Consider the following 17,347-nt stretch of genomic DNA (forward strand, 5'->3'; position numbering starts at 1 on the left):
CCGCTAAGGCTTCCGCAACTCCCAACCTACTGTCTCCTTCCCCATCTTCCTGTAGAATCCACTCCCCTCTGTACCAGTCCGTCATCATTCGTTTGTTCACCATAATTTATATCTGTATTTTGTATGTGCTGTAAAAATATCTAATAACATTATACGGTTGGCGGTATATTAAGTCTATTTACATGTTTAACATGGGTAAAAAATATTTGCGCATATTTTAGTGGTCACCTTTTGTCAATAAATTTATACTAAATTTCAAACTATAATCTTCGGGTCCCTTGATATGTAGTTTGAAGCCTAATCCAAGCTTCATATGTCTCCTGTGGGAGCGTCTTTCCCTGTAATACAGGCAGGATATGAGCTCTGTGTGGAGCCAGGGTGCTGAGGCTTTCGGTAGCTCATGTATCAACAAAGCTTTATCCTGCAATTTCCTTTGCATGCGTTCTTTCCTTGTTTTCTATAGAATGTTTTCTTTGCCTTCCTTGAGATACTTCTCCCTGTTTCTGCTCTAGAGATCTGGGAATAATCCTCTCCCCTCTGCTGATATCATAAACAGTGAACGAGGGGAAAGTGAGGACTTTGCATTTAGGAAGCATATTAACAACATTAAAAAAAAAACCTCCACGAAGGTGTACACAGCTTTTATAGGGACTCTGTCAGCACAAATGACTGTTCAAACTATGTCCCGCCGCTCGGTGCTTCTCACGGGGCCAATCATTGTGCCACACCTTCCATCTGTTTTCCCTCAATCTCCTCCCCCATCTTCTTTGATTGAAAGCTTCATAGTCCGAGAAGGGAGGAGGTAAAGGAAAAACAAGCACGTGGGAAGGTGAATATAAATGATTGGCCCCGCCGTGAAGCACCCAGAACCTGTACTTGGTTTGAACAGTCATTCCGTGGTAACAGAACGATCAGAAAAAGACCTAATATTTAAAACCAGTTTCTGTGCTAGATATGTGTGTGTGTGTGTGCGTGTGTGCGCGTGTGTGTGTGTGTGTGTGTGTGTGTGTGTGTGTGTGTGTGTGTGTATAATATAATATATATACAGTACAGACCAAAAGTTTGGACACACCTTCTCATTTAAAGATTTTTCTGTATTTTCATGAGTATGAAAATTGTACATTCACACTGAAGGCATCAAAACTATGAATTAACACATGTGGAATTATATACTTAATAAACAAGTGTGAAACAACTGAAATTATGTCTAAAGGTACCTTCACACTGAACGATATCGCTAGCGATCCGTGACGTTGCAGCGTCCTGGCTAGCGATATCGTCCAGTGTGACAGGCAGCAGCGATCAGGATCCTGCTGTGCCATCGTTGGTCGGAGCAGAAAGTCCAGAACTTTATTTTGTCGCTGGACTCCCTGCAGACATCGCTGAATCGGCGTGTGTGACGCCGATTCAGCGATGTCTTCACTGGTAACCAGGGTAAACATCGGGTAACTAAGCGCAGGGCCGCGCTTAGTAACCCGATGTTTACCCTGGTTACCAGCGTAAAAGTAAAAAACAAACAAACACTACATACTTACATTCCAGTGTCTGTCCCCCGGCGCTCTACTTCTCCGCACTGTGAGCATCGGCCAGCCGGAAAGCAGAGCACAGCGGTGACGTCACCGCTGTGCTTTACGGCTGGCGCTCACAGTCAATGCAGAGAAGCACAGCTCCGGGGGACAGACAGCGGAAGGTAAGTATGTAGTGTTTGTTTTTTTTTACTTTTACGCTGGTAACCAGGGTAAACATCGGGTTACTAAGCGCGGCCCTGCGCTTAGTAACCCGATGTTTACCCTGGTTACCAGGGGACCGGCATCGATGGTCGCTGGAGAGCTGTCTATGTGACAGCTCTCCAGCAACCAAACAGCGACGCTGCAGCGATCGGGATCGTTGTCTGGATCGCTGCAGCGTCGCTAAATGTGATGGTACCTTTAGGCTAGGTTCACATTGTGTTAATAGCAGCCCGTTAAACACATACGTTAACAGGCTGCTGTTAACGCAAGTGTTGTTATGGCAGCACGCTAGTGCAGATAGAGCATCTGCTAGCTCTATCTGCGCTAGCAGTGATGGACCCGGAAATGCTAGAGCCCGCGTCTCGGGGTCCGTCACTCAATGACGGCACATGGCTAGCGCACGCCCATTGTGGGCATGCGCTAGCGATGCGTCCGACATTGCATTCAATGGCGGCGCTAGCGGACTACGTTACACCGCGTTATGCCGCGGTGTAACGTAGTCTGTCTAACGGACGCCAGGAACGCAATGTGAACCCAGCCTTATATTCTAGGTTCTTCAAAGTAGCCACCTTTGGCTTTGATGACTGCTTTGCACACTCTTGGCATTCTCTTGATGAGCTGCAAGAGGTAGTCATCGGGAATGGTTTTCACTTAACTGGTGTGCCCTGTCAGGGAGAGAATAACATGGAGGACAGTCTGTGAGGGAGAGAATAACATGGAGGACAGTCTGTGAGGGAGAGAATAACATGGAGGACAGTGTGTGAGGGAGAGAATAACATGGAGGACAGTCTGTGAGGGAGAGAATAACATGGAGGACAGTGTGTGAGGGAGAGAATAACATGGAGGACAGTCTGTGAGGGCGAGAATAACATGGAGGACAGTCTGTGAGGGCGAGAATAACATGAAGGACAGTCTGAGAGAGAGAATAACATGGAGGACAGTGTGTGAGGGAGAGAATAACATGGAGGACAGTGTGTGAGGGAGAGAATAACATGGAGGACAATGTGTAAGGGAGAGAATAACATGGAGGACAGTCTGTGAGGGAGAGAACAACATGGAGGACAGTGTGTAAGAGAGAGAAAAATGTATCATATGGTAAAATAAATGGTGTCTTTGAAAACTATAAGTCATCCTGTAGAAAACAAGCTGTCATACAGCGATAGATGACTAATTAAGTTTTGACTCTTAAAATAAAGACAGGAGAAAAACAATGGAGGTGTGTCCTATGGGTTTAAACATAAATGTAAGCATCAATGTTTATATGAATACTAGATGGTGGCCCGATTCTAACGCATCGGGTATCTACTATATAATTGTCTAATTCTGTCTGTCTGTCTGTAACGGAAATCCCGCATCGCTGATTGATCTGGCCAGCTGCCCGTGACCAATCAGCAACAGGCGCAGTCCAGCCGCAAATTGGTGCGGGATTTGAACCACGCATGTATGTATGTATGTACAGTATATATGTATGTATATATGTATGTGATTTATTTTATTTTATTTTTTTAATCACAGCAACAGCATATGGGGCAAATGTGTCTATGGAGCATCTTATGGGGTCATAATCAGCATTTCTGCAGCATTATATGGGGCATATTTTAATATAGAACATCTTATGGGCCCATCATGAACTTTATGGAGCATTATATGGGGCTCCCGATTCAATATGGATATTCAAAAACACTTAACCTACTGATGTCTCAATTAATTTTACTTTTATTGGTATCTATTTTTATTTTTGACATTTATCAGTAGCTGCTGCATTTTCCACCCTAGGCTTGTACTTGAGTCAATAAGTTTTCCCAGTTTTTTGTGGCAAAATTAGGGGTCTCGGCTTATACTCAGGTCGGCTTATACTCGAGTATATACGGTATACATATACAAAAAAACAAAACAGGCAGCACTCCTAATGTGAACACGTGCACGCTGCAAAACTATATTATATAGACAAAAAAAAACAGCAGCACATGTGCATAAATCAAGGCCATGTGAAAACACAGGAAAACATTAAAACCGTTCAATGTAGATTATACGTCCCAAAAACATTTTTTTTTTTTAAAAAAAAAAAAAAAAAAAAGAAAAGTTAAAAAAATTTTTTTTTCACAAAACTCACAGTAATAGATGAAATTGAAACTTCTTAGTGCATAAATTGGTCAACTCATGTATGCCCATCAACCACGGCAAGGTGAACTTTAAAACAATGTTTTTGAGAAGTATAATCTACATTGAACGGCTTTAATGTTTCTCTGTGTGCTCACATGGTCTAGATCAGTGGTCCCCAACTCCAGGCCTCGAGGGCTGCCAACAGTGCAGGTTTTCAGGATTTCCTTAGTATTGCACAGGGGTTGGAATCATCACCTGTGCAGATGATCACATTACCACCGATGCAATACTAAAGAAATCCTGAAAACCTGCACTGTTGGCGGCCCTCGAGGCCTGAAGTTGGGGACCCCTGGCCTAGATTCATGCACATGTTCTGCTGTTTTTTTTTGTGTGTGTATGTGTATATGTATATGTATATATATATATATATATATATATATATATATATATATATATATATATTCAATTTTTTATTTTTTTTTATGCTGACATACCCTCCCTTACCCTGTATTTTGCAATTTTTCACTGGGACTTTTTTATGATAATTTTCTGTTTCAGGAAACAGCCCAAGTACATTGGCCAGAATGAACAGACTGACTATTTTTGGTATTGATGCACATAATGAGCGTGCGCAAAGGTCGGGGGGACAGGGGACATTAGTGCACGATGAGGACCAGGATGGGGCACATTATTACACGATGAGGACCAGGATGGTGACATTACATGATGGTGAGTCAGGATGGGGGGACATTATTACATGATGGCGAGTCAGGATGGGGGGACATTATTACATGATGGCGAGTCAGGATGGGGGGACATTATTATATGATAGTGAGTCAGGATGGGGGGACATTATTACATGATGATGAGTCAGGATGGGGGACACTATTACATGATGATGAGTCAGAATGGGGGGACATTATTACATGATGATGAGTCGGGATGGGGGGACATTATTACATGATGATGAGTCAGGATGGGGGGACATTTTTACATGATGATGAGTCAGGATGGGGGGACATTTTTACATGATGATGAGTCGGGATGGGGGGACATTATTACATGATGGAGAGTCAGGATGGGGGACATTAGCACACGATGAGGGCCAGGATGGGGGACATTTTTACATGATGATGAGTCAGGATGGGGGGACATTATTACATGATGAGGACCAGGATGGGGGGACATTATTACATGATGGAGAGTCAGGATGGGGGACATTAGCACACGATGAGGGCCAGGATGGGGGACATTTTTACATGATGATGAGTCAGGATGGGGGGACATTATTACATGATGGTGAGTCACGATGGGGAGACATTATTACATGATGGTGAGTCAGGATGGGGGGACATTATTACTTGATGATAAGTCGGGATGGGTGGACATTATTACATGATGATGGCTAGGATGGGGGACATTATTACACGATGGGGGCCAGGACAGAGGACATTATTACAGAGGTCTGTACATCTGACCAATTTCCCATTGGAGGCTTCAGGCCACATCTTACACCAGCGCCCGCAGGACTTTAGTAACACCACTGGCCTCAAGGCTCAAACTCCTCCATTATGTGGCTAATATCAAATCTATTAATGAGCCAAACAAAGATAAATGTAGAATGGATTAAGAAGATAACAGACATTACATAGCCGTACAATAGCTGTAATGTCAGCACACAATGGCAGCTTCCTGCGAAAAATAAAATAAGAGACTCATCCCCCACCAGCTCCCTGAACAGCCGCACTAAAATTCTTTTTCAAGGATATTCTCTGAAGCAGAGCGCTGTTAAGAATGGATTTTGCAGATGTCATATTTTAATAAACTTTCTTTTGAAGGCCATATAAAAAGGCTAAACTATAATAATAAAAAAAAATGTGTTCTACGAAATTTTTTCCAAAGTGCTGCTTATGAGCCCCATAAAAAAATTTAATAGGCTGGGCACAGAGTGGCATAAATGGCACAAAAAGTAAATATAAAAACATGTGCTACGAAAAGCCGTAAATCAGATAGTATACAGGACGACTGCTGATACGCAGCGTGGACCCAAGAGCGGACATGTCCCATTTTCTGGAAAATGAGGGTGGCACATGCAGAATATTTTTTGTTTGTTTGGATTTTTTTTTTACTTTTTTTTTGGAGAGAAACACAGCTGCTTAATGACAGATATGACTAAGGGATAGTCCACAATTAGGAAAAAAAAAAAATGGCATCCTTCTTCCAGAAACAGCGCCATGCTTGTCCCTGGGGTGTGTCTGGTATTGTAATTCAGCTTTACTAAGGGGAATCTGTTAGCAGGTTTTTGCTATGGAATCTGAGAGTTGCATGATGTAGGAGCAGAGACCCTGATTCCAGCGATATGCCACTTACGTGGTTGCTTGGTGCAGTTTTAATAAAATCCCTGCTTTCTCTGCTGTAGATGTCGCAGTGCTATGATTGCTGAGCTGTGAATAACCCCACCAACACCATTGATTGGCAACTTACTGTGCACACGGGCACATCGTCAGAAAGCTGCCAATCAGAGATGGCGGCACGATTACACAGATTGGCTGGACGGCTTATCACGTGACACCTTCTCCTGAAGTGATAATCTCCTGCTGATAAAACACTGATTGTATTGGCATCTGCTGAGTCAGTGACAAATCCCTAGAATCAAGGTCTCCGTCCCTACATTATGCTTCTCTCAGCAAAAATCTGCTTACAGAGTCCCTTTAAAATGAATATAGAGAAGTTTAAGGCTGTCACATTTCTGTTTTGCAGTTCTGTAAGAGGGGAAGAGGAAATGTCATGGACTCATTTCATTATTGAATTTGCATTTATTTTTTCCTTTAGTTTTTGGTGGTTTTCTTTTCCTCCTTATCCTCCTTTTAATTTATACCTCTTTTTAAAATTCTATTTAATATGTGTCCATCTGTTTTTTGTTATGTTCATAGTTGTGGGTGGCTTTGGGGGACATTGCTTCCAGATCGCCACTTTGCACTGACGATGGGCAGTACCCCGAAACACGGTGTCTGCAAATTGAGATTCTGATTTTATTTTCATTCTTAGTCATGTGACAAGGCTCGCTAAAGGGTTGACGTTGACTTTTAGGATTGCTACTTCCAACAGGTGGCACTAGAGTTCTAGTCCTCTTCCTCTCTGAAGAGACAATTTGCATATTTCCCAGAGGAGCATTGGGGCTTTAAGTCTCCTCATCTCGGCATGCTTAACATGTCAATCTCCGCAAGGAGAAACGATACTTCTTGGATAAATTCTATGTAGAAACAGGAGGTTAATTTTCAGTGCATGGCTCACAAGACACTGCAAATGTCTTTGTAAGGGGAGGAGCGGAGCAGTTGGGTCAGGAGTTAAGGAGAAGAATGAACTGCAGGGACAGGAAACTTTCTGTTTCTACATAGAGCAAAGAAAAGAGAAGAATCAACTAGGTAGAAAGGCAAGATGAGTAATTATTATTATGTAGCACTATATTAAGAGGATAAAAACTTTGATGTGAGTGCGCCTTTAAGAAATTTCTGATGATTAAAGATGTATACAAAAAGCATAAAAAGTACAAACATACGTTGCATATATAATACTTGCCACATCTTAGTTGACTACCGGGAGCACGGCTGTGATATATAAAGAAATATGACTTAACCAAAGTTGTGCTGAGAGTGGAGATCTCCAGCTTCATCCTCATCCTCCTCTTAAGTCAGTCTGACAGCTTTATAACAAGGGATTGACTGCTGCTTAAGTGGAAAACCAAAGGCTTTTGAGGATGATGAAACTGGAGATAACCCCGGTTGTGCTCATCAAGGAATATATAGTCTTCACATATCACAGCCCTGCTCCAGGCTGACTTAGGTATGAGTGATATGAGTGACAGGTCTCGTCAGGGAGCGTATGCAGGCTGTCAGTCACACCCAGAGAGGCATGATTAGCAGATCTGAGACAGGACTAGTCGGGGTAAAGACACCACACTTGCCTATTCCGGCTTCATTAGCACATACAATGCTGCAGAATAAAACTTTGTTCTTCAAGCACTGTTGAGTCAGCAATCACATAAAATTGTGAAATGTCCACCCTTACTGCTATAGGAACAGATGGAGACATTCAAGACTCAATCCGTCAGTCGTTGCATGCTGTCCAAACCACTGGCCGCACGATCGCAGCCAGGTATATTTTCCTCCGGCCGGCTCTTCCCAGCACTGCTCTAGTTGATTGAAGGGTCTCTCCTGAAGTACACACATAGTGTAGTCAGGGAGAAGAATGAATAGGGGCCTGTTGTCATGATTGCTGGCAAGTCTGTTTCTTTTTCTGGAATGATCTGGAATTTCAGAGAAAACACAGTCTAAACCTGTGCTACAGATGGATATGGATAAGTTGGAAACTTGGGCTGAAAGGTGGCAGATGAGGTTTAACAATGATAAATGTAAGGTTATACACATGGGAAGAAGGAATCAATATCACCATTACACACTGAACGGGAAACCACTGGGTAAATATGACAGGGAGAAGGACTTGGAGATCCTAGTTAATGATAAACTTACCTGGAGCAGCCAGTGCCAGGCAGCAGCTGCCAAGGCAAACAGGATCATGGGGTGCATTAAAAGAGGTCTGGATACACATGACGAGAGCATTATACTGCCTCTGTACAAATCCCTAGTTCGACCGCACATGGAGTACTGTGTCCAGTTTTGGGCACCGGTGCTCAGGAAGGATATAATGGAACTAGAGAGAGTTCAAAGGAGGGCAACAAAATTAATAAAGGGGATGGGAGAACTACAATACCCAGATAGATTAGCGAAATTAGGATTATTTAGTCTAGAAAAAAGACAACTGAAGGGCGATCTAATAACCATGTATAAGTATATAAGGGGACAGTACAAATATCTCGCTGAGGATCTGTTTATACCAAGGAAGGTGACGGGCACAAGGGGGCATGCTTTGCGTCTGGAGGAGAGAAGGTTTTTCCACCAACATAGAAGAGGATTCTTTACTGTTAGGGCGGTGAGAATCTGGAATTGCTTGCCTGAGGAGGTGGTGATGGCGAACTCAGTCGAGGGGTTCAAGAGAGGCCTGGATGTCTTCCTGGAGCAGAACAATATTGTATCATACAATTATTAGGCTCTGTAGAAGGACGTAGATCTGGGGATTTATTATGATGGAATATAGGCTGAACTGGATGGACAAATGTCTTTTTTCGGCCTTACTAACTATGTTACTATGTAAACCATAGCCAGAGATTAACCTAGTCCAGCACCGTCCCCAGTCAGATCTTTAAACTACGTTTTCTCTGAAATGCCAGAACCTTTCAGAAGAAAAAACATACCAGTCTACAATTATGCTGCCAGGTCCCGATTCATGCTGCTCCAGACGACTGCCAATTCCCTCCCATGTGTGTACATTGGGAGACACCTGTCAATCAACTTAGAGCAGCGCTGGGAAGAGCCGGCCGGAAGAAAATATACCCGGCTGCAAACGTGCTGGCCAGTTCCAATTCATGTTGCTCGTGGTTTGGACAGCGTGAATCCACATATTTAGAGTGAGTCTTTATTGTCCTAATCCTTGCCTATAGTGCCAAGGATGGAGAGCTCTGTTAATCTACTATAGCAGCGCTGGGAAGAGCCGGCCAGAAGAAAATATACCCGGCTGCAAACGTGCTGGCAGGTTCTGGTTCATGTTGCTCGTGGTTTGGACAGCATGAACGGACATATTTGAAGTTGATCTTTATTGTCCTAATCATCCCCTATAGTGCCAAGGATGGAGAGACCTGTTAATCAACTAAAGCAGCGCTGGGAAGAGCCGGCCAGAAGTTTTGAGCAGCCATAATCGCGTGACAGGTTCCTTTTACTATCAAACCTACGACCACGTCCCCAAGTTACTAACATTTACTATATTAGGTGCTTCGAGCTGTAGCACAGAAACTCGAGGACTTCTAGCTTCGTGATGTAGAACGCATTAATATAAACTCATTTCTTGGTTAGTGATTTGTATTCAGGCTTCATTTGTCTCTTTCCTGCGATCATTCAAGTTAGGACACAACCAGAACGTCAGAAGGGGGGAGGTGGAGAAGTGCTTAATGTTTCCACGAGGACAGGCCGTATCATGGCAGCGCATGGGGGGCGGCTTCTCTCTGCTGCGCAGATTTCGGCTCATTAATTGAGAATAGTTTGTCGGTGCTTCTCCTTGGCGCTTGGCATGTAGGTTTCTAGAGAATAAGGGAACAGGTTCGGAGGGTTCCATGGCACCAAGTCTTAATCTGTCCAAAGATGTGACAGTGGAACAAGCAATAACTCACGGCCTAATGTCTGGGGAGCATGCAGATTTTATGTGCAACAGATGTTACAAGTGTTCGAAGGTGAATATAACCGCTAGTCAAACATGCAGCCATCGCTATACACTCCCGGAGCAAGATTATTTGCTGAACTGCGGCGGTGCATAACAACTAGCAAGCCCTGCTGAGATTTAACCTCGGGGAACGGCTGAGGCCTCCACCTCGCGCATTAACCCCATCACTGCCCCTCAAATGGTAGAAGCACCATAGCGCAGAATGTTTCCTAACTTTGATAAAACGTATCTGCACGTCTGGGACATATTTAGAATACCAGGCGTAGGTCGTAAATAGTCAAGATTTCCAAGAAAAGAATAAAAGTGCAAAATGTTTAATTGGGGAGGGGGGGGGGGGTTGCAAAACAATACATACAGGCGTCAATCAAAAGCTGAAAATAGCATTAAGTAAACAGCTCAGAAATGGGTCATGTGACAAATCGACGCTTTTTTGTGTGTCTAAAATTCTGCATGAATATATTTTTTTAATATTTTATAACAAAATAAAAAGATTTGCTTTGTGGATAGAGCTCCAAGTTCCATTCACACACGTGTAATGTTCTGGCATGTAGTCACCACTAGAGGGAGCTATGATCAGTGTATACCAGTATGCAGTCAACTCACAAGCTCCATCTAGTGGTGGCTGCAGGCAGAACCATTTCTCTGACTCCATTTCAGGAAAAAAAAAATACACTGGTTTCCCAAGAGGGGTGGATGTTCATGTGCAAATCGCCATCACATCATTGAAAACCTCTCTATAAGGAGACATACCCCTAATAGTCTTGAATAATCCCAACTTTTGTGAATGATACACATCGTGGGGTTTATAGTCTCAGCGCCTTCCTCAACGTAATCAAAAGGTGAAGAATACACTATGTTGATAAAATCATACAGAAAATCCTGATACGGTGCCTAGTTGCAGTTAAACGTGTTGTTCGCCTTTAAGGATTTTTTTTTCCTACTTAAATTCATGTATTTTAGGGCCAAAAATAATTTTACCAATTGGGTTTCATTAACAATTTTGCACTATTTTGCTTTTACAGGCTCTTTGTTTCTTTGCACATTCAACTTTGATGAGGTCAGTGGTCATTAATCGGCTGAGAGGAGCGCAGAAAAAGAAAGTTACAACTTATCGGGTAACACATCATAATTAGCTCACTGATGGATTCTCAGTTAACTCAATCTGCAGCCAGCAAAAGACAGTCCAGCTCAGAAGGCAAATGGTGCAATTTTTTTTTTTAACGAAACCCAATTGCAAAAATTATTATTCTTTTTTAACCCCACATACACATTAAAAAAGCACTTTAAAGGGGTTTGCAAATATTGGTTGATTTGCTTAGACTTGCGCAACAAATCATTCATAAATGAAGACTTACGGCCCAGACTGGAGAAGTAAATCCAAGAATTGCAGCCTGGGTTCCCTCTCCTACGTAAGGAATGACATTTTCACCAAGACGCGTGTCCCGAAAAACCGCTCTCAGAATATTCAATGCATGAACCTATGAGAGAATAAGGACAAAACAGAGTTAAGTGTTGCGAGTGAATTGAAGGTTTGCTACAATATATCCAAACCCAAATATTTCTGTGTCCTCATGGTTTGCTACAATGTATCAGTGGAAAAGCGAGGTACCAACTCCAAGATCCTATATTACTAAACACTGGACACATTGTAGCAGGCCATCATCTTGGTGTTATCAGATCTGAATTGGCTTTCTAATTCTAGCTGTAAACAAGATCATTTCAATTTACTGACAAGCAAGCAGAGATCTTAAAAATGGTGAGGACAAAAAACACAGAACAAATCAGAAACTGTAGAATGTCTTATAGAAAGATGGAAAGTAAAATCGGCCTTTGCACCCAAAAGTTTTTGATTGTCCCAATGCATCTTAGGCCTAATTAACAAATCAGTGTTTTTCTTCTGTATGCTGTCAATTTCCACTGACCACAAGATTCAGGGGCGGCAGACACTGAATTCTCAGCTTGCAAAATAAAGCGCATAGTAAAGCCTGAATGTTTCCATGCCCAAACGGAGACTTGCACCTCTATTGACCGGAAGTCTGAAGAAACGTTGTCTCCAATGTACTGAAAAGTCTATGAATAAACCACAGAAGTTCTGGGACTCTGATCTGTGGGGTAGTTAAGCAAACTTTTCAGACCTATGTGACAGAAATATGTCTGGAAAGATAACAATGAAATATATGGTGAAAAGAACACACTGCCTAAAGAAAAGCAGGGCAAATGCTTGGAGAAGTCTACAATGAAGCATGGTGGAGGCTAGGTGACGCCTACAGTAAAGCATGTTGGAGGATTGGTGATGCTTATAATGAAGCATGGTGGAGGTTCCATTATGCCTACAGTGAAGCATAGCGGAGACTCTCTGAGGATTACAGTGAAGCATAGCGAAGGATCAGTGATGCCTATAGTGAAGATTTGTAACACTCTTTAGCTGCTTTGATTCCTATGCTACAGGAGGGGAAGGGAGCCCAACACTAGGGAAGGGAGGAGTGGGTACCTCTAGGCAGATCTAAAGTCACCCTGTCTGTCCTAAACGTTCCTATACAGGTTCTGCACCTATTGCCGAGCAGGAACCTAATCCCTGCCTGACCCTGGCATTAATCCCTGCTTAAGGAAGGATGGGGTAAGAACTAGTCAATCCCCACTACAACTAAAGACAGCTGGGATAGACAAACAAGGGGAACACGTATCTTGAGTAAACTCAGAGAGGGAACACAGACATCCTCCAGCAGCACCAAAGAGGAAGATAGCCGACTGCTATAGGTTCAAGCCATAACAGGGGAATATGGAAATATCACCAGCGATTTCCAGAAGACCAGAAGTCTATAAACACCCAGTCCAGGTGTATCAACTAGAACCGGGGGGAGGTTGCCACAGGGTCCAAGAGCCAGAAGGATTAGGAAGGCGTCTGGGACTCCTCAGAAATGCTGCCAGAAGCTGGTGTCTAGCTATGCATCATGTCTGTAGCAGGTCATAACAGCCAGAGGGGCTCTAATTAGTACTATTGACGCATGTTATGAAGGGGTGAATAGTTCTGAGACTGCAGTAGTCAAAGTGGCATTTTGTATTGAATTTGGAGAACTGTTAAAAAAGCCAATCCAAACCATTTATCTATAATGTGTATGTACTGTAGTGTCAGTGTGTTAATATACTCACCATCTGCTGTCTTCCGCCGTTTCCAGCACCGCTCCGGTCATCTTCTGAGTCATGTGACTTATTTCGACTTGCCGACTCGCACTGCGCTCTACGTATGAGCAGGACGTTGCTATTACAATGTAAACCTATGGCGGCTCGTTCTGACGCTCCATAGACTTACATTGTAAAAGTCAATTTTGGGTCACACACAAATCCCAGTGTGATCCGCCAAGTTGGAACAGCCATCACACGACTCACAGGTTTATAGCGGATTCGCAGTGCGGTTATTATTATTATTTGGACAACGCCTGTGTTTTGTAGTCTGTTAATATGGACACAGTGATGAACACGAAACAATGAGATTTTTATTTACAACTATTAGCAAAATTAGGGCCTGCTTCACTGATTCTTTATTACATTTGTGCCTTTTTTTGGACTATTTTGTGTCGTTTTGCCTGTTTCCATTTGTGCCTTGATCTTCTTTAATTTGTGCCTATTTTACAGTCTATTTTTCATATGTGTTCACATTTTTTTTTTAAGGTTCATCATTGTGGCAATCTATGTCACGATTCACATACAGGAAAATCGAAAATCCACGACGTATTCGATTTTCAGTTCGGATTGTTCTTAAACCCCCTCCCATCCACGTGGATTATAGCGTAAAATTGCCATGGATTTGCAATGTGGAACCTGTACCAAAAATCCACAGTAAAATTCGGACTGTCTGAAGACATCAATCCAGAGATTTTTATCTGCTCAGTTAGGAATTTTTCAGCCCGGGACTATAGACCTTCTGAGCTATAAAAATGCACAGAATGCCAGTAAACCTAAAGTGCACAAAGTTCTATAAAAAAATATAAAAAAAAAAAATCACTTAAAAGCCAAATAAAAAGTAGTCACCTGGAATGATGTGTAGGTGAAAAAAATTTTATTTTTACATTTCCCTTTCAGGGCTATGCATTGTTATCCGTAACACACAGACTGGTGTCGTAACGCACCGATTAAAAATCACTTGTATGGGGAAGTTTTCCTATAAAATTTGGGAAAGTTAGGATATGAGGCAATTCTTGCACAAGGCGAATTAACTTCATGTCTAGACGACCAATGAAAAAATGGGAACTTTATTGATGCAGGTATGTACAAATAAATGTTACGCTATTATGCAAGCTTTTCTAATTGCACGTCCCTTCCCGCTCAACTCACTGCTTGGATTGGAGCCACGTATCTCGTTAATAAATAATTGCAGGCTTCAAAGTTTATAATTTATTACTGCCTTATTACAAGATCCTCATCATCATTACCTAATGCTCTACCTTACCTGCAAGCGTAAAATATACATTAATATAATTAACATAAATGGATCGTACATCCCAAATGTGCCGTCAGACCGTTTTAAATGCAAACGTAAAATGCCCGAGGTGGTTCTGGGAAACGTCCCAGATTCTGGTGTAAGTGGTGAAATAAACCTCATAATCACGTGACTAGGATATTCGTCTGACTCGAAAACGTGTCTCAATAGGGAATTGTGCAGTGTCCAAAAGAAATAAAATAATTAAAAAAAATATGAAAGGAGTAAAAAAAAATAAAAAGGGAGTGTAACAGATGTAGACATAACTGATCAAACATGCTTAGAGCATAAATATGCACGAGGACGCACATCAGGAGACAAGAGAGCCTCGGCGATAAAACTCCGAAATGTGTTTTCCATTTTGCTGCGGATTGCAGAAAGTGAGATCTTGCGTCAAGATGGTCGTCAAGATTAACATGCTAATGACAATCAGTCTTGTGCTCAGCTGAGTAACCCGTCGGGTAGTGGCTCCAAGTCTAACAAAAGGTATGAACTTGGCAATAGCCGGGGACTGCATTGTTCAGAGTTTAATAGGCCCAATGTCAATAAGTAGCGACGTAAGGGGGTGCTAAATAATGCATTCCCTAAAGTCTGCCTGTCGAGAAGTGAGGACTTACTGCCCTCATCCCTCACAACAAGGTAAAATTGATTTTGGCATAGGCTGTAAAATGTGTGCTGTAACCGTCCCGATTTGCATACTCTAACTTACCAATATATTTTTTGGTGACGGTTCCTCTTTATCAATATTCTGACAGCACTCCTACCATGCAGTGCTTCTCTCTATGTCCAATGCCTTTCCAGCCTTGAACTGAAAGCCTGCCTCATTGTTAGGCGGTTTGACGAACAAGAGAACAAAAACAGAGAAGTCTGAACACCCCCCCGACTTCCCGAAGAGACAGCGTTCCAGTAGGTTTTGACATGGTCAGATTCCAGTGGTACTGTGGTTGAGATGGTTCTTTTCAGGAGGATGGTAGATGTCAAACGATACAGGGTGTTGCAAGGACCCCGTCGGTCGATAGGACACAAACTGATTTAGTTATACGATAACCTATTGACTGAACAAGTGTGTCTGTTCAAAACCCAATATCGCTCAATATCTACCATCCTCCTGGAAAGACACACCACAATCAACTTCGGGAAGCACCAAAGTAGGGGACCATATAAAAAAACTACTGGATGTGCTTATACCGTTATCAGGAAGGAGCATCGGCGGCAGCTATCTAAATTACCCAAGCGGGTCAAGTGAGTACTGAACTCAGCACCTCAACCACACTGGGTTAGTGGACATAATCTCCAGGTGACGCTTCATGTTCGCGGCTGCTTATGTTTGTCTCCTTCATAGCATACTCGGAAGAGAGATATAGACCCACCTCCACTCCCCACTTCCTGAAGATACAGATAGACCCACCTCCGCTTCCTTTGAAGACGCACAGACCCGCTCTCCACTTCCTGGAGCGACTGACCATGACTTTCTGAAGTGATAGACTGACCTGCCCCCTCTTCCTGTAGAGAGACAAAGATCCTCTCCCACTTCCTGAAGATATAGACCCACCTCATCTTCCTGTAGAGAGACAAAGACCCGCTTCTCACCTTACTGAAGATAGAGATAGACACAACTTCCCCCTCCCCTTGTAGAGAGACAAAGACCCGCTCTACTCTTCCTAAAGATACAGATAGACCCACCTCCACTTCCTGTGGATAGACAAAGACCAGCTCTCCACTTCCTGAAGATATAGATCCACCTCAGTTTCCAGTAGAGAGACAAAGACCAGCTCTACACTTCCTGAAAATAGAGATAGCCCCACCTCAGCTTCCTGTAGAGAGACAAAGACCAGCTCTACACTTCTGGAAAATAGAGATGGTCTCTCCACAACAAGAGGAAGTGGGTCTAAGACCCAGTCTCCATTTTCATAAGATAAAGACCCCCCCTCCGCTTCCTCTAAAGAGACAAAAACCCACTCTCCACTTCCTGAAGATAGAGATAGATCCACCTCTGCTTCCTGTGGAGAGAAAAAGACCCAATATCCTGGAAAGACCCACCATCACTTTCTGAAGTAATAAACTGACCTGCCCCAATTCCTGTACAGAGACAAAGACCCATCTCCCCTTCCTCTAACACGTCTCAGTCTTGTGGCAGATAGAGACGGATTGATCTTCACAACAGGCAGTGAATAGCAAGTTATACAGAAGGGAGCTACTTAGAGGCCACAGCTTTATAGTGATTTTTAGGGGATAAATCACAATTTTTTTTTATTATTAATAGAGGCATTTTCAGAATGTCTAGTTATCATACTATGTAAGGAAACCAAGTTATCAGAAAGTACAGAGACCATTTAAGTTCACACACACTAGGAGCATCATTAAAAGGAAATAAACATGATGTTAAGCCAAGAAGTCCAACCGAAAGGACAATACAATCGCAGCAATCGTAGTGTCCTGATCTGTCCCGAAAGACCGTCTAAGGCCGAGTATGTCACTTTTATCCAGCTGTTGTACAATGGACCAGTCTTTTAAGCCAAAAACTTAAAAATAATTATTCATGTGTCATAGCTTCATAGTTTTAACTTAAAAGAAAATTCAAGTCAGTCGATTTCAACCTACAATCAGAAGAAGACAATAACCCCATGAGGCAGAGCCTAACTACCCCCCATTAGGGGAAAAATTATTTCCCCACTCCACCTATGGCAATCTCAATAACAGCTGCAGC

The 17,347-nt window shown here is 42.7% G+C and overlaps 1 protein-coding gene across 1 annotated transcript in view; it reads right to left on the bottom strand.

The window, feature by feature from the left end:
• The window catches only part of THADA (THADA armadillo repeat containing), a 626,363-nt gene that overhangs the window by 389,793 nt on the left and 219,223 nt on the right, over nucleotides 1–17,347 (bottom strand). Inside the window, exon 26 of the mRNA XM_069768603.1 lies at nucleotides 11,519–11,641. Coding sequence (XP_069624704.1) covers nucleotides 11,519–11,641 — 123 coding nt within the window. The remainder of the gene's footprint in view (nucleotides 1–11,518; nucleotides 11,642–17,347) is intronic.

Source organism: Ranitomeya imitator, chromosome 5 (assembly GCF_032444005.1).
Source record: "Ranitomeya imitator isolate aRanImi1 chromosome 5, aRanImi1.pri, whole genome shotgun sequence".
NCBI lineage: Eukaryota > Metazoa > Chordata > Amphibia > Anura > Dendrobatidae > Ranitomeya > Ranitomeya imitator.